This window comes from Peromyscus californicus, unplaced genomic scaffold (genome assembly GCF_007827085.1).
Source record: "Peromyscus californicus insignis strain IS unplaced genomic scaffold, ASM782708v3 Scaffold_20__1_contigs__length_68692818, whole genome shotgun sequence".
Classification (NCBI taxonomy): Eukaryota; Metazoa; Chordata; class Mammalia; order Rodentia; family Cricetidae; genus Peromyscus; species Peromyscus californicus.
In genome coordinates this window covers 47,749,330-47,773,540 of record NW_026294503.1, presented here as the reverse complement: position 1 = coordinate 47,773,540, position 24,211 = coordinate 47,749,330, and the positions used below count along the sequence as shown (strand labels likewise).

General features: G+C 52.4%; 2 protein-coding genes and 1 long non-coding RNA gene across 3 annotated transcripts in view; 1 reads left to right on the top strand and 2 right to left on the bottom strand.

Annotated features, from left to right (window-relative positions):
* The window catches only part of LOC128116858 (uncharacterized), a 6,436-nt gene extending 6,230 nt beyond the window's left edge, over positions 1-206 (bottom strand). The window contains exon 1 of the long non-coding RNA XR_008220601.1: positions 3-206. This is a non-coding gene — a long non-coding RNA (uncharacterized LOC128116858). The remainder of the gene's footprint in view (positions 1-2) is intronic.
* The window catches only part of Rrp7a (ribosomal RNA processing 7 homolog A), a 6,614-nt gene extending 414 nt beyond the window's left edge, over positions 1-6,200 (top strand). Inside the window, exons 2-7 of the mRNA XM_052748475.1 lie at positions 632-774; positions 2,325-2,450; positions 2,982-3,099; positions 4,145-4,242; positions 4,592-4,790; positions 5,671-6,200. Of these exons, the coding sequence (XP_052604435.1) occupies positions 632-774; positions 2,325-2,450; positions 2,982-3,099; positions 4,145-4,242; positions 4,592-4,790; positions 5,671-5,756 (770 nt within the window). The 3' untranslated portion in view covers positions 5,757-6,200. The remainder of the gene's footprint in view (positions 1-631; positions 775-2,324; positions 2,451-2,981; positions 3,100-4,144; positions 4,243-4,591; positions 4,791-5,670) is intronic.
* On the bottom strand, positions 6,033-24,211 carry Serhl2 (serine hydrolase like 2). The gene is made up of 12 exons (XM_052748474.1): positions 24,082-24,211; positions 22,230-22,379; positions 22,036-22,149; positions 21,627-21,668; positions 21,235-21,254; positions 20,836-20,910; positions 19,311-19,420; positions 18,385-18,464; positions 11,450-11,484; positions 8,236-8,318; positions 6,988-7,084; positions 6,033-6,454 (listed from the first exon to the last, which is right to left on the bottom strand). The coding sequence occupies exons 1-12, from the start codon at positions 24,083-24,085 to the stop codon at positions 6,335-6,337; spliced, it is 930 nt and encodes a 309-aa protein (XP_052604434.1). The 5' UTR covers positions 24,086-24,211; the 3' UTR covers positions 6,033-6,334.

Sequence of the window (24,211 nt, the reverse complement as noted above, 5' to 3'; positions counted from 1 at the left end):
ACCTCTTCTCAGGGAGGTGGCCTGCGGGTGGCGGAGGCCACGGCAGCTCATCAGGTCTCGGGGCGCAGGAGCCCGCCGCGCCGGCTGTAGCTGCTGACTTCCGCGGCCATTGCTCAGAGGGCCTCGGGAGCGCTTCCTCCAGGCCGCGCCGAGCGTGCAGCGTCCGCCACTGGAGTTTGTCACCCGCTGGCCTGCGCTTGTCTGGTTCTTCAACAAGCGCTTCCTGAGTGTGGTGGCCGCAGCTGTATCCCCACCCCAAGGAAAAGCTTCCCTGGCTTTCTGGAGATTCGCATCTCACCCGTGGAGACTTCCTGGGAAGGTGGGGCCAGCTCGGCATGCGGGGTCGGGACGCGACAGCCCCAACCTGAAGAATGGGTGGAGGGGAGAGGGTTGGTGTGCCAAGCAGAACAGCCAGTGCGATGGGGGCTGATGGTGTGAGGCAGCGAGTACCCCGAGAGCGGGGAAGCGAGCCGCTGGCTCCGTGTCCCCACCGGCCGTGATTACCCGACTACGTGCTCTCTAGCTCTCCGTGGGCGGGTGGGTGGACGAGCAGGCGGGCAGATGGAGCTCGAGAGGGACACAGAGAGAGGAGCCTCAACTCGGGGTACCCCGAACTCTCTCCTGCTCGTAGCTATTCCAGTCAAGTTCTCGGAAAAGCAGCGGGCTTCTCATTACCTCTACGTGAGACAGCACAGAGTTCGCCAAGACACCCAGTCCACGTGGCCCCCCAATAGGACCCTTTTTATCCTCAATGTGCCCCCGTACTGCACAGAGGTAAGCTGCTGGCAGAGGACCAGGGGGTTCTGGGGGGGGGGGGGCTTGCCATGGGCCCTACAAAATTCTGGCGGTCAGGTGGATTTGCCAGTAAACCCACAGTGGAGGGTGTTGAAAAGACTGGGGCTCTCAGATTTCTTAAGAATATGGGGCCGGGCAGTGGTGGCGCACGCCTTTAATCCCAGCACTCGGGAGGCAGAGCCAGGCGGATCTCTGTGAGTTCAAGGCCAGCCTGGGCTACCAAGTGAGTTCCAGGAAAAGGGGCAAAGCTACACAGAGAAACCCTGTCTCGAAAAACAAAACAAAAAAAGAATATGGGCTACAGGGTCTCACTCTGCCGTAGGCGGTTCTGGAACTCACTAGACGACCCGGGCTGGCCTCAGATTTGCTGTGCTCCTGCACCACCCCACTACCTCGACTCATTACAGTTAACGAGTGGTCACAGCTGGCTTCGAAATTAATTATCCTTCCAACGACTTTTTTTTTGTTTGTTTGTTTACTGGTTAGTTTTTTCTTTTTTGTTTTAAAGAAAGTCTAACAAAAATTAGGTGCAGTTCTGTCTAGACATACGTACTGATTTTTCGCAGACACTATTACATTTACTTTTCATTATTTTGTTTTGTTTCAGACAGGATTTCTTGTAGCCTGAGCTGGCCTCATACTTATTATGTAGGTGAGGCTGGCCTTGAACTCCTGATTCTCTTATGAAGTTCTGAGATTACAGGGATGTGCCACCACACTTAGTCTAAAAAGGAGGTTGAGGACTGGCAGGATGGTTCAGTGGGTAAAGGCACTTGCCACCGTGTCCCATAGCCTGAGTTTGAGCTCTGGGACCCATATGGTGGAAGGGAAAACTGATTCCGGCAGATTGTCCTCTGACCCCCACACATGTAACATGGAATCCACATACACACATACACTTGTGCACAAACGCACAGACAAATGCAATTTAAAAAACTTTTCAATTGATCCACCTGCCCCCTGAGTGCTGGATTTCGGGTGTGTGTCACCATGCCAGGTGGGAAGAATTACTTTTTTGAGAAGAGAAATGCTAGAGCTAGGGATTCAGCTCAGTGCTAGTGTGCTGGCCTGGAGTTCCTGAAACCCTGGGTTCAATCCCCAGCACCACATAAATCAGATTTGGAGGTTGGAGGATCAGAAGTTCAAGGCCAACCCGGACAACAGGTTGGCGAGAAGGGCTGGGCTGGACAGTTGCTGCATGTCAGAAGCTGACCACACCTAAGAAGTCCCCTCATACTCTTCTTGCCAAAGCTTACCACCATCCTGAGCCCAACCGGAGCTGATTCTCTCAGACTTAGGTGGTAAAGCTTAATTAGTTGTCACTCGAAGTCAGTGACATTGAAAGTCCTTACTTCCATCACAACTAGGCATATCTGCCTCTGCGTTGTCTTGGGAGCTGGTCAGGGTTGGGCACTTAGGCCCCCTGGGTTGTGTAGACCTGGGCTCCGAGTCCTTCCGGTCTATTGTGGGTGTCTGGAGGCTCTGAGGAGCCTGTGGGTGTTCATGCAGCTTCCCTCTGACCGTGGCAGGAGTGCCTGTCCCGACTCCTGTCTTCCTGTGGCACCATCAAGACAGTGGAGTTGCAGGAGAAGCCTGACCTTGCCGAGAGGCCCAAGGAGCCAAAGTCGAAGTATTTTCACCAGAAGCCCGCTCAGGTAGGCTGCCCGATACCACCAGGTTCCACTGGGGGTAGGGAGGTGATGGGACGTGGGTGGGCTCGGCAGTAGACTTCAGACAGATCCCTTGTGGCCCTGGGGTGCTCTCTGGAATGTGTGACTTAGATTGGCGGGGTGATGGCCTCTGATTCTCTCAGGTGTGCCGCCACGTTCTCTGACTTCCTGCCTCCCTCTCTGTCCTGCAGTCTCCCAGAGCCCGTTTCCTACTTCAGTGGCTTTCTCCTCAGGACTGGTGCCCTAGCTCCAGGAGCCCTGCTCCTCTCCCCAGGTCCCTCATGTGTCCTTACGGTACAAGGGAGTCTTACTCCGACTTTGTGCCTTGTCTGTTTATGACCCACCCTAGCCTGGGTGTCCCAGCAGCAGTTGGCTAGCTAGGAGCATGGCTGTCCCTCACCCAGACTGTGAGATGACACATGAAAGAGCCAAGCACCATCTCCCATGGTCCGGGGCAGGTATGGGGACCTTGTGCCACAAGTGGGAAGGCTCACACAGACACCTCTCTCCCCCCAGGGCTTTCAGGTAGCTTATGTGGTGTTCCAGAAGCCAAGTGGAGTGTCAGCTGCCTTGAATCTTAAGGGCCCATTGCTGCTTTCTACAGAGAGCCACCCTGTGAAGAGCGGAATTCATAGTCAGTACCGCTGGCAGTGGCCAGTGCTTCCTCCTCGGGCCTTGGGTCGGTGAGGGACACTTGATGGGGGCAGCATCTGTGAATACCACAAGCTGTGTCCCCTCTTCCCAAGGGGCCTGGGCTGGCGGGGCTGTGTCTGAGACACGTCAGGAGACAGCCTGAGCCTTTGGCACCAGGTAAGGAGGTAAGGGCCCAGCCTGTTGCCTCCAGAACCTTCCTGGCACCTGAACCTCGATCCCAAGTCCCTGGACTCTGCTAGAGGATCCAGCCTGCCGGCCATGTCTGGCAAAGGCTGACTCTCCACTCTGAGCCTGTCGCCTCTATTCTGTACGGCCTGGAGAAGGTTCTGTGAGAGCCGTAGTGATGGTTGGAATGACAGTTTATTGAGTATATGGCCGGCAAAGTGCAGAGCACAAACAGCAGAGACAGCAAAAACCTCATCAACAGTGCTCACAGCACCCAGCAGGAGTGCTGGGTGTAGCCTGGCTGAGAGCAGGCCAAGGGAACGGCATCAGATGGGGGAGTGCCCCAGATGACTGGGGAGGTTGATTGCCTCATCAGGGAGCTCCTGCCCTCCCTGACCCACTGCCGGGCTTTTATGCCTTGGCATAAAAAAAAAAAAAAAACAGTGCCATCTGCTGGCAGCAGTTTGCCTGCTAACTGTTTCCAGTGGGCAGCTTGCTGCTGGTTTCCCTCTCCCGGCTACAGAGCCAGGGAGCCAGGCTGACCCAGGAGAGGCTGGGAGGGGACAAAGGCAGGCCCCCTAGAGTCTGCTCTCTTAGATTTGCTTTTGTGTGTTTACACACCACACGTGTGTTTCGTATACAAGGAAGTCAGAAGAGGGTGCATCTCTGGAACTGGAGTTATGGGTGGTTGTAGCTACCATGTTGGAGCTTGGAACCAAACCTGGGTCCTCTGCAAGAGCAACAGTACTCTTAACCGCTGAGCCAGCTCTCTGGTCCCGAGTCTACTCTCCACGAGCCCGGACAGCGCATGATGCTTTCTCAGTGTGGTTTATGATACACCATGTTCCCTTCCCCCGCAGAGTGGATCAGTGATTATGAAGATTCAGTGCTCGACCCTGAGGCCCTGAGAATCGAAGTAGACACATTCATGGAGGCCTACGACAAGAAGATAGCTGAGGTAGGGCCTCCAGTAGGGCCCCCGGGTATCACGTGTGGAGCCATGGGAAGGTGGGTACCACAAGTAGTGAATGTGTGCTGTGGTGCCTGTGAGGGAATGGCGGTGGCGGCCTGTCCTCGGTTACCATGGGGAGTGTAGGCTCCCATTTTTGCTTGCTGAGACCTGGGCCACCTGGCTGGGTGACATGGACTCTCAGTGGTCTGCAGGTGAAGGAAGTGTCATTGATATGTCTGTTCTTTGACACTTACTGCGGGGACCATTCAGGCCAGCAGACACTGTGTGGGCCTCGGGCCAGTCGGGGCATCCTGCTGCTGCAGAGCCCAGCCCATCCACCGCCTCTTCCATGCAGGAGGAGACTAAGGCCAAGGAGGAGGAAGGAGTCCCCGATGAGGAGGGCTGGGTGAAGGTGACGCGCCGGGGCCGCAGGCCTGTGCTCCCTCGCACAGAAGCGGCCAGCCTGCGCGTTCTCGAGAAGGAGAAAAGGAAGCGTGCCCGCAAGGAGCTGCTCAACTTCTATGCCTGGCAGCACCGAGAGTCCAAGATGGAGCGTAAGGGCACCTGGGGGCACCCCACGGGCCGGGGCAGGGAGCAGGGCGTCCTCAGGCACATCCTCTACAGGCTGGTGCCGCTACTGCTCCCCAGAAACACCTGGGATGTGGCTTCACCACCAGGTCCCCAGAGCACCTGGGGCAGGGACCTGTCAGCCCCCAGCCAGAAGGCGTCGACTGCAGAGTGCTGAGGGACATGGGGGGGTTCATGGGGGGGGCTCTTGAGTGTTCCATATGGGAGTACATGCTCTCGCTGCTGTCAATAGGATCCTGCTCACAGGACACTTCTGTGGGACTGAGAAGGCCCGGTCCTCTCCTGAGCATGGGGTGGGCTCAACAGCCACCTTCAGATCCCACCTTTGCTGGCACTGGCCCCTGCCTCACAGTCTCTCCACACCTCACATGCTCCTGTCCTGTTCCTAGACCCCAAGCTGTACCTTCACCTGAGCACCTGTCAACCCCCCCTCCTTAGAGCTCCGGGTGCCACCTCCGACTTGGGTCACTTGGTGACCATTTACCTGCTGAATTCTGGAGCACCCCACTCCAAGGCCTCATCTAGGGAAAGGGGCCCCTGGACCTGCTGCTTCTTAGGGAACAGAAGGGTTAGGAGGCCTGCCTCCTCCGGGCCTCTCTTCTCCATGCCGCCACCTCCCACCTCAGCCTAGCCCTCCTGCGTGGCTGTAGTTAGTGTCCAGTTCTGTTTTCTTACAGGATCCTGACCTTGACCCAGAGCACAGCAGGAATAGAGGGGGCATGGGGAGGGAGGGGAGTGTACTGAGCCTCCCTGGGACATGAGGGTGAGGGGTCTCTTTAGTAGGGTAGCTGGCAGTTCCTGTACAGGTGCTCTGTGTGACCCGTCCTGTGTCCTTCACACCCCCAGACCTGGCACAGCTACGTAAGAAGTTTGAGGAGGACAAGCAGAGGATTGAACTGATGCGTGCCCAACGCAAATTCCGGCCCTACTGAGCTGTTGTGGCCGCTGGAGAGCAGGCCTGCTCCCTCCCTCGGGGACGGTGCTTTAGGAAGCAGATCCCAGGCCAAGAAGCCGCTGCTGTGTCTGTCCACAGCTCCATCTCTACACCCGCACAGGCTGGACGTGCAGGGCAGCAGCAGCATTTGGCCTCCAGAGAGCTGACCCTGCCTCCTCGTGCCTGTAAAGATGTTCCTGGGAAACCTGACTGACTATCTGTTCTGACTCCGTTGCCCTCCATGAAGCCCCTGCAGGCAACAGAGCCATTGGAATGCAGTGAAGACAGATTTATTTCCACACAGGCTGGCAGCCAGAACAGGCTCCAGAGACCCAACCCAGGCCCTGCTTCCTCCGCGCACCAGCTCACTGTAGCTTACCAAACACAAGCCCCAGGGCACCTGTCCCTTTCTTAAAGTCAGCTACTAAAGGCCAGAACCTTGTTTTTCCTTGCCTGCCACAGCTCTACCATGGGATTCTCCGCTGCCTCCCTTGGTCTTCCAGCCCAGTGAGCCCCACCCCCCCTATTTTGTGGGATGGGGGTGTTAGAAAGTGTGAACAGGATCCAAGACCAGAGCTACAGCGACGATGAGATCCTGGGTTGGCTCTGTAGGAAGGAGCTGATGGCTCTAGCCACAAGGTGGGGCTTGTTCATGTGGATGTAGTGATTGCCTGGGATTTCCACAAACTGGAACCGCTGGAGAAAGGGGCAGCTGGTGAGATGTTGCCCACTCGGGAGACATTCTCATAGCTGACTGCTTCCAAGTGGGTGAGGGGCAGCCTCTCTCCACAGCAGCCTGGGGACTTGGAAGCTGTCCCAGGGATGTAGGCCTCTGAGCTGTGTGACTCCAGTGCTGAACTGGGGCAGTTACAGGCAGGGCCGCTGCCGGTCCTGGTGCAGCGGGCTGTGTGCAGAGGTTCCAGGCCTCCCCCTGCCCTGGAGCCATCACACTTGCCAGTCTGCTGGTTCCGGGAGCAGTGGAGGCGAGTGTGAGGCTGCTTTTAAGAGGTGTGCCCCACAAGCCTGGCCAGGGGTCAGGGGAAAACAGTAAAACGGGAGAGCCTGCCAACCAAAGCTGTCTCCTTCCTGAACTGTGTGTCCGAGGTTTTGTGGGGACTGGCTATGGAGGGGTGAGGCACTTTTGGGGGGATCCAAAGCGACTGACTATGATGTGGGTTCAGAGGAGAAGACGTGTCCAACCTGTCAGCCTCCCGGGCCACACGCGTTACCTCTTTTAGGATGGTGCTTAGCGTGTCCACCATGAAGAGCAGGGGCTCCTTCTTCTCATCGTTGGCTCGTCTCACATCGTAGTACCCCTCCGTTGCTCTGGGCAGCAAGAAGTTGGGGTGAATCTTAACAGAGCCTTCTGCCCTGTCTGGGTTTCAGGACCTGAAGAGCCCAAGCCTGGCTGACTCCCATTTTCCTTTTTCCTGTGTCCCTTTGAGCCTCTGCTGATCCTGAGGGTCAGTCATTCAGTACCAGCTTTCCCTTAGAGTGGGTAACAGGCTAACAGAAGCTGAATGCCTGCCGGGGAAAGTGGGGGCCACTGAAAGCTGGGCTGAGATCTGAACCGGCTCTCAAGGCCAGGCTTTTCTTTAAAATAAAACCTACTGACGTCTAACGTGCATATCACACAACCATCACCCCCCACACCCCCACTCCCGCCTGTGAAGCACACTGTAGCCTAGGCTGGCCTCAGACTTGCCACAGCCCTGCTGAGCTCTCCCCAGTCCTGAACTGCAGGTGTGAGCCACCGTGCCCAGCCAGTCCCTTGTTTTTAAGTTCAGCTTTGCCTTAATTTATAACGGTGTTAACATTTCCCCAACTTCATAATGAGTTGAAAATTTAACTCAAAAAAAAATTAATTAAGCCTCCAAACCTCCTAGCAACAGCCCACGCCATGGCATCAAACTTCGCTCTGATTTCCCTGCTGTTTCCACCACCACCAAGCATCAAGGAAAGGATCAGGCTAGACCAACTGTGTGTGGCTAGCCCAGGAAAGTTCCTAATTCAAAATTCCTGAATGTGAAGACAATCCTGTGACGTCTGTCACCCCATTGGTCATCAGGGTTAATTTGGCTGATCTGAAGAGGAGTGTGCCCCTTGAGAATCACCCCAAGTGCATCCTTCCTGAAGCTGTGCACTCCAATAGGGCAATCGTTCCTAACAGAGTAGGACTTGACAAGCTCCCAAGATTGCCTGTGCCATTTCTCTGATGTGGAAGTGGAGTCTTAAGTCCAGCCACGTCAGGCTTCCCCGGAGACCTGCCAGTCTGTGCGACAGTCCTCACCCCTGCCCCGATCCCAGGCCACCGTTTGCTTTGTCTCCCCCGCTCCCAGCACCTGCTGACAAGGATGCTTCCCGAGAAAGGCTAAGTGGAAGTAGTGTGTCACAGTGGAGAACTGGACGCCTTGTGCCAGGCTCCCTCAGAGGGTCCTGCTCCCCGGGTCTGTCAAGGGCACTCAGTCTAGACTCACTTGATCAGGAACACATTGGCCTGAAGTTTCCTGGTAAGGTGCGCAAACATCTCCTTGCTCACGAAGTCAAAGTTATTCTCTGGCTGCAGAAACAAGACCAGGGTGAATCCTTGTCATGAAGACCCATGCACACCTGCAGAGTCCTTATTTCAGGGCAGCCGGGTTCCAGCAAGGTCAGCTGGGCCACCCACCCACCCCAGGAGGCCAGTATCCACCAAGTCACTTACTCATCGAGACTTCTTAGCTTCTGTCAACCAAAGTGTGTCTCCCACCCACCCCCAGATCTATCCTTCCCTCTTGTGGGGGTCATGGCTGCCCAGCCAGACTCCATTCACAGAACCCTTTACAGTTGGGTGTGACCGTTGACTGGAGGTTACTTCTGGACCTGTTTAGGACCCAGGAGCCCCCTGTAGACCTTTCCCAGGGCACAGTCTGGCGATGGGCTCTGGACTCTGCCAGGCAGAGTTCACTCCCTTCATGAGACTGCTTCTACTTGAAAGAAATGTGTTGTGACCACAACACAGAGTCCCAGAGTCCACCATACCTGTGTCTCCACCCAGCCCTCACTATGTAATGTGCCTATGCTGCAGGGCCCAAAATGGAGGCCTCCAGCCCCGTGCAGCTACTGACCGACACTGTAGGTCACATGCATGGCGGGTGTGATATCATGCTAGGATCAGGGGACTTCATGGGAGAAATGATAGTTAATGAAGTTAAATAAAAGACATCAGTACAGCTGGGCTGAGGCTGTAGGTCAGTGGCAGAGAGCTTGCCTGTTATATACTGGACCCTGGTGAGTATCTGACACCCAGTTTTATATAGACCATGAAAAAATTCACTCCTGGGCCGGAGCCATGGTTCAGTCAGTAGAGTGCCTGAAACAAAACCTGAATCTGATCCTCAGACTTCACTTTTAAGCAACAACTGGGCATGATGTGACGTTCTTACAATCTCAGCCCTCAAGAGGCAGGGACAGGTGGATCCTCAGAGTGTGCGGGCCAGCCAGCTTAGCCTGCTTGAAAAGTTTGAGACCATCTCAAAAAGTCAATAGATGATAATACATAAATGTGAGAATGTGGCTGGGGAACACCAAAGGTCCCCTGATCTCCACATGCACAAGTACATCATACACATACTCTCACAGACACAACAAAGTCGCTTCTTGTCCTGCTCCTCAGACTGAAATCACCATGGGTACGTTCTCAAAGCAGAGATTCCCACATCGCCACAAGGCCCCACAGTCTCTCAGCCAGGTTCTCGCATCAGAGCAACTGCTGGAGAGGTGTGACATGGTCCAGAAGGCAGGCTCTCTGGCTCCACCTTCTCAAACAAGCCTGGGGGGCACGGGAGGAGGAGGCGGGCAGGGAGGCCGCCTCTGAACACTGGCCACAGCCCACAGCTAACAGGAGGTGGCGCCAGATGCAGTCAGGCGGAGGTTTGGGCCTTGGCCTCCAAACTCCCTCCTTTTCCTCAAAAGTCAATTAGAGGTCTGGCTCAAGGGTACAATCAGGCCTCAAACTTAATTTTAAGTTGGTCCCAAGGCAAGGATTAGGGGACATTACCCCACTCATGCAGACGTGAAGCTCTTCTGAGTTTCTATGGCAGCTTATTTCTCCTTTGTGGACTGACCACATTGGGGGTCCCCACCTGTCCCCTTTTATCAGCTGCCTCTCTCCCTCAGCATCTCTTAACTCTTCCAATTTCATTTCCTGACCCCCCCCCCTTTTTTTAAATAAGGTTAAGCCAACAGCAAAGTCAACTGAACGGCCAGCTCTGAGGCATTTTGCATATAGGACACGGGGTATGAGACCTGGATCCAGGTCAGTGTGCCCGGCTGTGCTCCAGACTCACCTCTGTTTTCTAGTTTTTGTTTGTTTGTTTTTGATGTATTATATAGTGTCCTGCCTGCATGTACACCTGCAGGCCAGAAGAGGGCACCAGATCTCATTACAGATGGTTGTGAGCCACATGATTGTCGTTGCTGGGAATTGAACTCAGGTCTTCTAGAAGAACAGCCAGCGCTCTTAACCATCTCTCCAGCCCTGTGAGAGACTTCTTTAGCAAGGGAGTGTGGAAATGATGCAAAGTCCTGAGACAAGGGTCTGTGTCCCTGTACATGCACATGTATGAAAAGACTTGGGGACATTTGGAGAAAGTCTGTCGATGTATGTACACATGTATGAAGAGACAAATGCGAGAAAGGGGTCTGGGGACGTAGCTCAGTGGTAGAACACTTGCCTAGAGTGTACAAGGCCTTGGGTTCAATTCCCAGCACCCTTCCACCCATATGTGTGTGTGAGAGAGAGAGAGACAGAGATTGGGGATGAGATCAGAACCCTTGTGTATCATTGGTGGGAACATGAACTAGTGCAGCCTCTGTGGACAGCAGTTTAGCAGTTTCTCAAAAGATCAGTCACAAGTTGCTGTGGGTTCCAGCAATTCAATTCTGGCATAGCCTCATGGTCCAGCGGCATTGTTCTCAGCTGCCAGAACATGAAACCCCGGTGTCTGTCAGCAGAGGACTGCACAGAGAACATGCGCTGTGGGGCCAGCAGGACGGCTCAGAGGATAAACACACTTGCTGCCAAGCTGGCCAACTTTGATCCATGACACTCATGGAGGAAGGAGAGACTCCCACGAGTTGTCCTCACTTCCATACACGCTCCCCCGTGCCCTTACACACACACACACACACACACAAATTAAAAAAGCAGATGTAAAAAAGATGTTTAAAGAAAAAAATCTGACAGATTGGCCTGCCTCTGCCTCCACACGCTGGGATTAAAGTCATCACGATGGAACAGTTTTCAGTCCTCACAAAGTGTGAACTCAGATGTGTGTTTCATGTTTCACTTGAAAGGATCTGGAAAGCACGATGCTGAGGAGAGGAAGCCAGGCACGGAAGGACAAACACTGATTCTACTTTTGTGAGGTGTCATACAAGCAACTTCACAGGGATAGAAAAGTCAATTAGAGGTTGCTGGAGAGACGGGTGAGGACTTGGGGTTTTAATTGGTTCAGTGTTTACTGAGTGGGACAAAGTCTGGGCTATAGGTGTTGGTGACACATAAAACAGTGTGTCTAATACTACCCAGCAGTGTACTTACAGGCAGCTAAAATGGGTCTATCCTATGCTATGCATAGAAATTTAACACTACCTTCAAAAAGAGATCACAGGCAATCTGTGACGAAGCTGGAAGACAGCAGTACTTACCAAAGTGAGCCTCCGGTCCCTGTTCAGCACCAGCCCTGAAGAAAGCACAAAGCATGGTGTTTTCAGTGTCAGCTTTTACAGGAAGGGACTCACCCGGCTTCCTGAGGAAGTCTCGGTCTCCTCACACAGGGCTCATGCCTTCTATCTAGGCTGGTGAAAGCCAGCCCTGGACTTCCATCCTGGGCTTCTAGAACAGAGCTTGGTCAAGTTTGTCTGACCACAGCACATGGGCATCTCCTCAGACCCCAAGGGACAGCAAAGGATGATGATGGAAATGATAAGGTTCTCTCTTTCCTTCTTCCCTTTCTTGTTTTTGTTTGTTTGTTTTTGACAGGATCTCACTATGTGGCCCCTGATGACCCGGAACTCACTATGTAGACCAGGCTGGCCTCAACTCACAGGGATTTGCCTGCCTCTGCCTCCAAGTGCTGGGACTAAAGACATGTGCCACCACTCTAGGGTCCAACTCCCATCTCAGAGAAAACTGTTCGTTTCTTTAGGAAATAAAGAATAATCAAGACCCACGGCATTCCTTGTCAGACTTGGTCGCTGCCATAGAGGATGGACAACTCTACCCAGCTAGAAAGGTTTGGCCATGCCCTCCTGGGCCACATCTCTGATTCCTAGAGAACTGTGTGCAGGAGTGTGGGGGTGGGGCAGAGCAGCCTCTGCTGCCACATAGGAACTCACAAGCCTTGGAAATTTCCAAGAGCTAGCCAGGAATAGAAAAGCCAACTCTGGGGACATGCTCCAACAAGAGAAACGGGGACGGCTGCAGGTGTCAGCCTAGGGAGAGGTCTGCCTACAAGTCTGCTCAACTCCCCTGTGCACAACCACCAAAGACAAGGTGAAGTCAGACCAGAACACCTTCTGCAAATGGGCTAAGTCCCCAGTGTGTTAAACATTTAAACAAAATATGTCTTAGAATCAAACATGTAAATGATTCAAATTCCAGAATCCATCTAAAAAAAAAAAAAAAGACACACATACTGCAGTTGGATATCAACTGCAATACCACAGTTCTGCACTCAAGAGAGAAACTACTCCAGGTCTAGAGACAAGTGACAACCAGGGACCAGGCGGCTACAGTTCCATGTCTGCAACATGGGAAAGTTGGTAAAACTGAGATGAAGCCAAGGACTGACCATAGATGGGGTAGATGCTCCCACTGCACTCCGGGGCTCCCAACCTCCACAGCCTTCCAGTAAATCCCCTTTTCCTGCAGTGCTGCGGTTGGAACCCAGGACCTTGTACATGCAGAGCAGGCACTCGACCACCGAGCAATGCGCCCAACCTTGCACTTTTATTAAGTTACCTGGTTTTCATGTTTTGTTTTTTGTTTTGTTTTGAGATAATGTTTCTCTGTGTAACAACCCTGGCTGTCCTTGGAACTTGCTTTGTAGACCAGGCTGGCCTCAAACTCACAGAGATTCACCTGCCTCTGCCTCCCAAGTGCTGGGATTAGGGGTTGGGGATTTAGCTCAGTGGTAGAGTGTTTGCCTAGCAAGCACAAGGCCCTGGGTTCAGTCCTCAGCTCTGAAGAAAAAAAACAAAACAAACAAACAAAAAAAAAACCAAAGAATCCAAGTGCTGGGATTAATGGCATGCACCACCACCTTCCCCACTAGTTTTTATTAAGAAGTATTTATTTTTGAGACAGGTTTTACTATGTAGTCTTGGCCTGGAATTTGCTGTGTAGATCAAGCTAGCCTCAAACTCACAGAGGGTAAGCAGAGGCTTCTGCCTCTTTGAGGATGAAAGGTGTGTACCATCATGCTTGGACTCAGGTTTTTTGTTGGTTTTTTTTTTTTTTTTTTTTCAAGACAGGGTTTCTCTGGGTAACACTCTGTAGAACTCCTGGAACTCACTCTGTAGACCAGGCTGACCTCAAACTCACAGAGATTGACCTGCCTCTGCCTCCTGAGTGCTGGGATTAAAGGTGTGTGCCACCACCGCCCGACTCAGGTTTTGTTTGTTTGTTTGTTTTGTTTTTGTTTTTTTAAATAGCAACAGATTAGACAAAGTTGATAAAAAGCTCAATGTGAGGGCTGGAGGGATGGCTCGGTGGTTAAGATCACTGGCTGCTCTTCCAGAGAGTCCTGGGTTCAATTCCCAGCACCCATATGGCAGTTCACAACTGTCTATAACTCCAGTTATAAGGGATCCAACAGATATGCATGCAGACAAAACACCAATGCACACAAAATAAAAAAATAACTCGTTAAAAAAGAAAGAAAGAGAAGCCAAATGATGACTGAGCTCGTGTATGTCTGGGAAGGGTTAAGGCAGGATACCCTCGCCCACCCACCCCCACCCCACCCTTCCCCGCCCCCACAGGAAAAGCAATGAATGAATCTAGATGCTACTCTGAGGAAAAAAAAAAAAGGAAGCAATTATGGAAACATTAAGGAATGCTATTTTCTGTAATTATTAGGTTTTGGCCTCTAATTAGAGATTATGGAACTCTGAGATAATAAATGGAATGTTTAATTGTTGATAGAGCTCTAGCCAGGCACTTGTGACTCGGATGCATAGAGGACCTGGTGGGCTTGGATGCTGAGACAGACCCAGGCAGAAGAACAGCGCTGGACTGCACCTCAGACTTCCAGGACCCTAGGATAAATCTCCCATGCTGTAGTGAGTCTTCCTCCCTAATAAACTCCTTTACCCTTTAAGCAGGACAGGGAAATGGCCTGGGCTGAGTTGAACCCACATGAAGCCATGGGCTTCCCAGTGCAGACTTAACTTGGCCCTACTTGGTCCAGCCTCCAGCCCTGTGCTCAGAAGCATCCCGCTGTCCTCTCCACAGCTTCCTGGCAGGTCCTTGGCACAGTGTGGCTTCTGTATCTGCTGGCCCTTCTCTGTCCCTGCCTTAGCAGTGTCCCACAGTGTCAGAGGGACACCTACATGGTGACTCTCTCCCAATCCTCAGGTTATACAATTGGAGTACCGGGGATGGTCCTTAGCCATCCCTCTGTCCCAGAGCATGGGGGCGTGGGGGATAGAAAGCAGGCCCTGGGTCCATTCTCTGTGGACTTTGTGGGAAAATAAAAACCAAAACCAAAAAAAAAAAAAAAAAAAAAAAAAAACCCCGAACAAACAGCTAAGAGTCCTCTGGGGCCATTAAGATGTCTCAGTGGGTAAAGGCACTTGCCACCAAGCCTGAAGATCTGAGTTCAATCCTTGGCATCCATCTACATGTGCACACACACACACACACACACACACACACACACATACACACATAAAATAAACAAGTATAATTGAAAACAAAACAAAAATCAAACAAACCCTGACCTTGAACACTGATAGCTGCAGCTCTGCCCGTGGGTGGCTCCTTCCTGTTTTCTTCCCACCCAGGAGGACTGCCGGGCCATCTGAGGAACAGCAGTGAACTCAACAGTCTTCCCACTGCTGGCTCTGCATCTCTGCTGGGACTCACCAAAGTCACAGATCCAGCAGAGACCAGCAGAGAGGGCACTGTGCCCAGGGACAAGGCCCTCAGAGCCTCTGGTGGTTGCCGGTGGGGGATGACTGTTGTCAGGTCTCTCCACTTCTCACCGGCAGCTAGAAAGCTCTGCTTTTCTACAAAACCTTTCCCTTTCAAACATGGGCAGCTGTCCCAGCTCCCCTGCCAAGTGTTTCTGTGAAACTGCTCAAGCCAGACGGATCTGCTTTTGACTGAATGCAGCTGAGTTTATGACAGAAATTTCAGCATCCTGGAGGGGAAGGCAGGGCTTCCCTGGCCAGAGACTGATAGAGCCTGTCCCTTCATCCTCAGAGACCCCGGACAGAGCTGGGTTCTCCCTCTTTGCAGAATACCTTCAGCCAGTAGTATGTGTTGCTTCTGTTGTTTGCTTGAGTTAGGGTCTTACTATGTAGGCTGGCCTCAACAGCACGATCTTCCTGCCTCGACCTCCCAAGTGCTAGGGTTTCAGGCTGGCATGCCACCACACCTGGCTTGAAGCAAGCACCGGACTATGGGTTGGAACACTTGTGTTTAGACAAGAACGTGCCTAAAGCTGTGTTTCATGGCTCTTGCTATTTTTTTTAAATATTTGTTTATTTTATGTATATGAGTGCTTTGTTTTCATCCACACCAGAAGAGGCTGCCCGATCCCATTACAGATGGTTGTGAGCCACCATGTGGTTGCTGGGAATTGAACTCAGGACCTCTGGAAGAGCAGCCAGTGCTCTTTACCACTGAGCCATCTCTCCAGCCTCTCATGGCTCTCTCTTGATCCTGGTACATCTGCCTGGTTAAATCATTAGCTTCATGACCCAGCTTTGTTGGGAACTCCCTTTGGCAGGGAAGTAGATGCCTACGACCACTTCCTCACTTGCATTACTCAGGTCAGAAGACAGAGAGAGAGAGAGAGAGAGAGAGAGAGCGAGAGAGAGAGAGAGAGAGAGAGAGAGAGAGAGACTGGCTTTGTGTGTGTGTGTGTGTGTGTGTGGGTGGGTGAGGGGGTCTAGAGGCCCAGAACAATGGTTTCCTCCCACTGTATCCAGAGCCAGAAGGATCTGGATTTACCTTCTCCCAAGCTAATTCTGCTACAGAGGAGTGCTCCTGCCACTTGCCTGCTCCCTAGCACAAAAGTTCACCTCAGCAATGCCCAATGTCTCCTAAGTGACAGCATCTGTGCCTACATTTCACGCAGCTCAGGGGCCCAGTTGGATTCCCTGGGCTGGCTGGAAGGATGTCTCTTCTGGATTAGCCCATTTCTCTACAGGGAACCCCTGGGTTGGCCATCTTTGTGGGGCACAAAATCCTAGGCCCTTAACCTTCCTATGGGTTTGTAGGGAAGGGAGACAGGCTCAGGACTAAAACCCAATAGCTCAGAATGGCAGTTTGCACCTGAACACTCAAGGCCTGCTCCCTGTGACCCTCACGGTGTTATTATAGCCTTACCTACAGGTACAATGTACAGTCCAGGGGGCCTCTTTCAGCAGTTGGAATTCTAGTCTCACAGGACAGGAGTTCCCACAGGACAGCCTGTCTCGGCCAGGGTCTGTTGGTTCCGGTACCTACCACTCTCTAGTGTCTTTGTCCTGGCCAGCAGGATTTCACAACCTGCCCCAACCCCACAGGCACTGAGTAGGTGGAGGGGATACCTACTTCTTTCGCTTCTTCATAAAGTAATTTCGACAACCTCCACAGAGCCTGTCAGCCTGTGAGAGCAACAATCGAATGACCTTGTCTGTTTCCTAACCAAACAGGGCGGGGGAATCCCATGGTTGCTCAGCTGGCACCAACAGGAACCAAACCCTGGTTTTTGTGCCCAGTTTGGGGCACTTTCTGTCTTGTCACATCATCTCAAGAGAGAGCTTTTCCCTCACCTGAGAGTGGCCCCATGCCTCTCCCCCAGGCACTCATATTTCCGCTTTGGTTGTTTACTTGCTAGTATAGCTAATGTTAACTTGACAGGCTTTAGAATCACCATGGAAACAAACCTCTGGCATGTCTCTGAGGGAGTTCCTAGATCAGATTGAGGTGGGGATGTCTACCCTGACTCTGGGCAGCACTATCCCATGGGCTAGGGTCCGGGACTGAATTAAAGAGTGAGCAGAGTACCAGCGTTCATCTCTCTCTGCTTCCTCGCTGGGCACACAATGTGACCAGCTGCCTCCTGCTCCTACGCTGTCCCCCGCCCCGTCATGATGGGCAGTCCCCTGTGACTGAGAGCCAGAATAAACCCTGACTTCTCCAAGTTGTCAGATAACTCTGCTGCAGCAACAGACAAGTGTCTAAGGCTTGTTTATCATCTTTTTTCCTCCTAAAATTTACTTTTTCTGCTCAGCCTCCTTCTTGCCCAGGCCTAGGAGGTGTCATTTTTCACAAAGGACATTTGTGGGGTTTTTTTGTTTGTTTTGTTTTTTAAGATTTATTTACTTATTTATTTATTTTCTATTCACAAAGGACATTTGTAAATGGTGGCCCCTGGAGTTGTGCCGCCTATAGATTCCAGCCCCATTGAGACTGGGACACTGTGGCTCTCTGCCACACTCACAGTCTTGACGGGGAACTGCACTTCTCAGGCCCTTAGTAAAGGATCTTGACAAGTACACGGGAAAAGTAATACAGAAGACTCTCATGTCAAAAGCTGCCAAAGCCACAGCACCTCCTCCCCAGAGGCCCAGCAGGGCACAGCCATGACATGAACTTTAGTCCCAGTACCTAGCCAACCTTCACATCGAGTGTGGTTCTCTACAATGCTTACGTGACTTTGTATCAGGTAGGTACTCAGCAATGCACAGCTTCAGTTTCTCCTGTGTTAGGATTCTGTACATGCGCAGCTCGGGGTCCTGTGTCTTACGTCTTATGTCATCAGTGGGCGCTGGCGACTACATGTGGTCACGCAATCCCCACCTTAAAAAGCCAGACTTGGCCGGGCGGTGGTGGCGCACGCCTTTAATCCCAGCACTCGGGAGGCAGAGCCAGGCGGATCTCTGTGAGTTCGAGGCCAGCCTGGACTACCGAGTGAGTTCCAGGAAAGGCGCAAAGCTACACAGAGAAACCCTGTCTCGAAAAACCAAAAAAAAAAAAAAAAAAAAAAAAAAAAAAAAAGCCAGACTTGGACCCCCACTCGTGTGTGTGTGTGTGTGTGTGTGTGTGTGTGTGTGTGTGTGTGTGTTCTCTCTCTGCTCCCGCCATCTTCCTTTCTCTCCAGGCCTGGCTCTCCTCCCTCTTATCCCCTCTTTCTAATAAAGCTCTTTATAACTCTGGTAGTTGTGGCCATGGCCCGTGACTTTTCCGCCAGTAACCAGCACCGCCACCAGCGTCGTTTATCATAACCATCATCCTGCTTTCACAATGCCGTGTATGAGGCAATGGAAGAACCAATGAAACACTTGGAGGCACCAAGTATCAGCTTGACCCATGCAGGCCCTCCATGTCATCCCGCAGTAATGAGGGAGGGATGGTGAGTCCTTACCTGTGGCCACCTTCGAGGTTCCTCTCTGCAGCAGGAGTTCCCCACACTCTTTAGTCAAGTGGCTATTGCTTTTCAGGATCCTGGGGGAGACAGGAAGACACAAAAGGAATCAGGCCTCCATCAAGCCCAGGGGTTAGACAGAAAGGAAAGCAGACAGCTAGAGATAGTATATGCCCATCTTTAATTCCAGCGCTTAAGGAAGCTGAGGCAGGAGGACTTTGCATTCAAGGCCAGTCACGGCTACATAGTGAGTTCAAGGTCAGCCTGAATTATAGCTAAATCTCTCTAAAATGAACAAACAAACAAACAAACAAAAACCAAAAAGGACTAGGGGTGTGGCTCCGGGGTAAAGTGCTTGAGTGCTTGGGGTCACTCTCCAGGAGGAAGAGGAGGAGGGAGGAAGGGAGGCTACCCAGAACGATCTGCATGTCTTTCAGAATCAGTGGGGTGTTTACAGCATCAGGCACAGTCTGCCTGTTACCGTGTGTGTGTGTGTGTGTGTGTGTGTGTGTGTGTGTGTGTGTATGTGTGTGTGTGTGTGTGTCTCCACTCCTCTAGACAACAAAAAAAAAAGTGGAGCCCTGTCCTACTGTGCACACTGCCAGATGAGTACAAACACAGCCAGGGCATTCCCAGTTGGGCCGTGGGTGCAGAATGGAGAGGCCAACAAGGATACAAGGCTGTGTGGTTGTTCTGGGGTAGAGGCTGCCGGACAGGTCTAACAGGAGAGTGGGAGAATCCTGAGTGTCACCCCAGGGGGAACAAACTGGGGTAGAAGGGTGGGGGGGGGGTGACGTTGTGAGGAGGGGGAGGTAACAGGAGGAGGAGGAGCAGCGTGCCATATCTTCTCCCTGACTTGGAAGGTTTCCACCCTGGGCACAGCAGTGCCAGCCTCCCCCCGCCTCACCCCTGCCACCAACACCCACCTCTGCAGCACTTCCTCGGGGCTGTACACCCTCAGGGACTTCTGGGAAGCTTCCACCTGCAGCATGTGCTCTATGTTCCTCCGTCTGTAGAGCGGGATGTTCTCCATTTCCTAAGGAGTCAGCCAGAGCGAGCTGGTGAATAGGGAAGCCTCAGATGAGAGGTCCCAGTCCCTTCCCTGGTCCCGCCCGCTGCCCTTGGTGCCCCTCTGAGGGGGATCTGCCCCTGCTAATTATCCTTTCTCATTTGGCACAGGCTGGCCTGGGATAGCTAGAGGGATCCGATGATGGGGGAGGCAGCATCTCTGTTAACTGCCAAGGGCTTTGTAGAGGTGTGAACACTAGCATTCCATTGAGGGCAGGCAACTTGACTCTAATGGCAAGTAGTGGAACCAGGTAGGCAAAGTGGATCGGTTTTAAGATTCCATCTGTCATACCCCAAGTCCCCAGTGGCAGAAGACCAGCAGGTTCAGGTTTTTGGGGGCACACTGCCACCCAGCACCACCCAGGAGGAAGTCCCAAGGCTCTTTATACTTGTTTCATCAGTGGGACATCACAGAGACCAAAGGGCAAAGTTCACCATAGTCTGGGTATTGGGTTCCACACTAATGCTTAATGGTTAATGGTCCATGCAATGGAAAACTACTGAGTGCTTACAATGTGCAGGGACTGGAGACATAGGGGTAAAAACTAATCCCAGCCGGGCAGTGATGGCGCACACCTTTAATCCTAGCACTTGGGAGGCAGAGGCAGGAGGATCTCCATGAGTTCTAGGCCAGCCTGGTCTACAGAGCTAGTTCTAGGACAACCAGGGCTACACAAAGAAACCTTATCTCACAAAACAAAACAAACTGAAAAAGCAATTTCAGCTGTTAGGAGGTTGGGGCAGGAGGATTGCCAGAAGTTCATGGCCAGCCTTGATTACAGAATGAGCTCCTGTCTCAAAAAAAAGAAAGAATGAGTTATCGTCCTCAGGGAAGGTGTGGCCATTTTGTAAATGGAAAGATGGAAATTGTCATACTGGAGTGCTCTGGAGCAAACTAACTTCCGTAGGGTCACACAGTATGTAAAGGACAGGGCCGAGTCTCAGATACAGGGACAGTACTGGCTGTTGTGACTGCTGGGGGTAGTATTTGTCTCTCAGCCACACTCATGGTTGATGTATATGGTTGTTCCAGGTGCACAGCACAAAGGAACTGGTTAAGTGTTCGGACAGGGAGCTTGCTGTGGCCCCAGATTTCCTCCACCCATGGCTGCTGTTTTACAGTCTATGCTGGCTCCCCTGGCATTCTGCAGAATCCAGGCCACACACTGGGCTTCCAAAGAGTTCCCATGCCCTGCTCCCTGACGTTCTTAGGGTCACAAGCTTCAGGATGCTACCCTCTCTGGGGGAGATCCCTGGCTAACTTGTCCATCTTCTGCCACTTTCTACTGCCTCCTTAATGTCCACCACAGGAGACAGAGCTGAAGGCACGCCCCAACTAAAGTCTAGGGTCCCCGTGACAGCCTCCAAGAAGCCTCTTCCTACGTTAGAGTCCAGGAGAAAGGGTGTTGAGTCCAGCAAGACAAGTTTGTCCACCATCTCGGGGAAGATGCAGGCGTACTAGAGAGGAACAAGAGAGGAGCAAGTGAGCGGCTGGAGAAGGCGCAGGCTTCACCAGATCGAGTCTCCTGTCTCCCTTCAGTGTGCTCCCAGACCTAGCTGCAGACCCCAGTAACCCTAGATGGGACACGTAGAAACTACGAGGAACCGTCACCAGGACACAGCGTGCGTGCGTGTGTGCGTGCGTGCGTGCGTGCGTGCGGAATCTGCCTCTGGCTAAGGAGGTGCTGGCTACTGCATCTGTTATGTCAAGGGGTTCTCCCCAGCCCACCTCTCGCTTGCCCCTCAAGGTCCCAGGTGACCACAGAGCGGCCAGCTACTCACCATGCCACCTACAGTGCCACCTGCGGGACAAGAGAGCAGCGCTGTCACACTGCTATGTGACCCCCCCCCGCCCCAGCCCCCAATATCCTCCCCTGAGCTCTTTTCTAAGGACTGTCCCCTCCCCAGCTCCTCTCCCACCACGGTGTTGGGACTCTGCATCTTCAACTTGGAGCCTCTTCCTGGCCCACCAAGGTCCCTTCGTGTGAAAACACTCACAGGGGCATCCCCCTCCCTCATCTGAGACCAGAGGCACAGTCCCTAAGATAAGCATATGAGGATTCTCTTCTTCCTCCTCAGAGGGGCAGGGAAAGGTACCAGGCACCACTGTATCGATTTTTCTCCCTCTCCGATAGCCCTGCATAGAACTCGGGGCCTGGCCAAAACTGACTCACCAAAACTGTGGCCCAGGAGGGAGAATTGCGTCCATTTAAAGGCTGAAAACACAAACCGGAAAAAAAAGGTTAGCATGGTCCAGCCTTACTCTGAACTTTTTCCTGTGTCCTGACTTGGGACTCCCTCCAAATACCTGTAGCACCCCACCCGGGAGCTCAGCTGAGGGGGTTCAGCTCCACTGTGGGAAGCTCCCAGTGGAGGAGGCAAGCTCATCTCAGTTGCTGGGAGAACTGGAGCCAGACCCCAGGCATCCATCCCCAAGCCAGTACTGCCTCCTAGACACTGCACCCTACTCCTAGGATGAGAGGGGATGTCACAGAGGGGACACACACACACACACACACACACACACACACACACACACACACACACACCTCCTTCCTGGTATTCACTTTGGCTCTTGCTCACCTGTTACCACCCTTTGGACCTCACTCACAAAATTTTGGTGGTAATACGGGAAGCCTGGGTTGTAATGGGATGAGAGCCCATGACCTCCGAGATCCATGGCCACATAATGAAAATCTGCAGCAGAGAGGAGAAAGAGAAGGGGGTCTGAGTGGCGGCTTCCACCCCTCCACTGCCCCCTTAGCCCACAGCCCCACCTTGTGGAAGAAGAGGAATAAGCCTGTCAAAGGAGTTGGCATTGTCCAGCCAGCCATGCAGGCAGAGAACTGGAGGGTTCTTCTGGGAGCCCCAGATTTTGACAGCAATGTGGCCCCAGGGCACAGCCAGCTTCAACTCGGACAGCAGACCTGTAAGGTAGAACCAGTCATTTTCCCGCTGCATCCATGAACCCAGCATGCACTAAGCCCCTCATCTATGTATGCTCCAGCATGCATGGCCATCGGTGCTATTGGCCTATGTCCTGGCTCTGGACAGACAGACTACCGGATGTCCCGAGAAGGGAAAGACAATCGTGTCCTCTGGGTGAGAGAGATCTGAACAGGCTTGAATAGGAGGTAACCCATTGGTGTTGGCACAGAATGGGAAGGAGTGGGTTGGGGGCTGCGGGCTTGAATTCTGCCACTTGTGGGCTGTACGACCTTGGACTGGCTGCTTAAAACCTCTCTATCCTTGCCGGGCGGTGGCGGCGCACGCCTTTAATCCCAGCACTCGGGAGGCAGAGGCAGGTGGATCTTTGTGAGTTCGAGGCCAGCCCGGTCTACAGAGCGAGATCCAGGAAAGGCACAAAGCTACACAGAGAAACCCTGTCTCGAAAAACCAAAAAAAAAAAAAAAAAAAAAAAAACTCTCTATCCTCAGTTTCCTTCTCTGTTAAACAGATTACAGCGCCTCTTAACTGTACAACCCATTCCAAGAACCCCCATGGATGCCTGAAACTTCAGACATTAATGAACCCCATACAACGAATGTTATCTATGCTTCTACACACACACACACACACACACACACACACACACACACACGATAAAGTTTAATTTATAAATTGGCACAGTAGGAGATAAACAATAATACTTAGTAAAACACAATGCTGATAATAGACTATAACATACAAATTGTGGTGGCACATGCCTGTCATCCTACTACTCACAAGGTAGAAATAGGTAGATTAGAAATTTGAGGTCAGCCTTGACTACATGAGACCTTGTCTCATAAAACATAAATCACCAAAACACACACTGTAATGAAAATTTGTGCAGCGGTCTCTGTCTCTAGAACTATTGTATGAGAACCAAGTATAGCTATACACATCTGTAATCCTAGCCCTAAGGAGGCAGAGGCAGGAGAATTGCATCCAGGTCAGGATAGGCTGATATAGGGAGTTCCAGGCCCGCTAAAGCTACATTCAAAGAAATATTTGAGAGATCCTGGAGGACAGTCTTTAAGACGGCTGAGGGTTTTAGGACACTACTCAGAGTAGCATGCAACTCAAAACTGTACTTTACACTAAATATTTTGGACGTTGGGGAACTGAACCCTTGGAAATAGAAACTGGGCAGGCTACTGTGGCCAGCATTTTCTAAGCCTTCAGAGCCGGTGCCGGGCACTTCACACAAGTCAACTGCCCATAACGTGAGTTGGACCACTGCCATTCTCAGTACACAGACCACTAGACGGAGGCACAGAAGATGGCCAAGCTCATTCGGAAAGATCAAGAGAGGATTTACGGCAGACAGCATGACTCCAGGACTCCAGCTGGGCCTACTCAGGTCAGGTGTGTCCCAGAGCTGACCTTCTCATGCTGCCGGCCCCAAAGTGTAACCCCAAATAGCTATGCGCACACTCCTCTAATCTAAGAGCTATCGGGACTCAGCGGCCATGTGGCTCCTTAGGAGCCTACAGTCTAGCTCGGCTGCATCGCGGCGCTGCTGACTGGGTCTGGACACCCAGTGGGGAGGGCAATGAGTCCACTCCACCGACTGGAGTGACTGAGTTGGTGCATGGGCCTCCCCTTCCCACTCCGATCTAAGGGGCCCTGAGGGGGCATTTTCACCCATTGCTCGGTCAGTGCGGCTGTCACTCCTCGCCCGGGAGGTCGCAGGGACGGAAGGACTCAGAAGCTCCAGTTCCGCCCAATTGACTTTTCCTCTAGGCCCGCCCCACCCCTGCAGGACTCCTCTCCT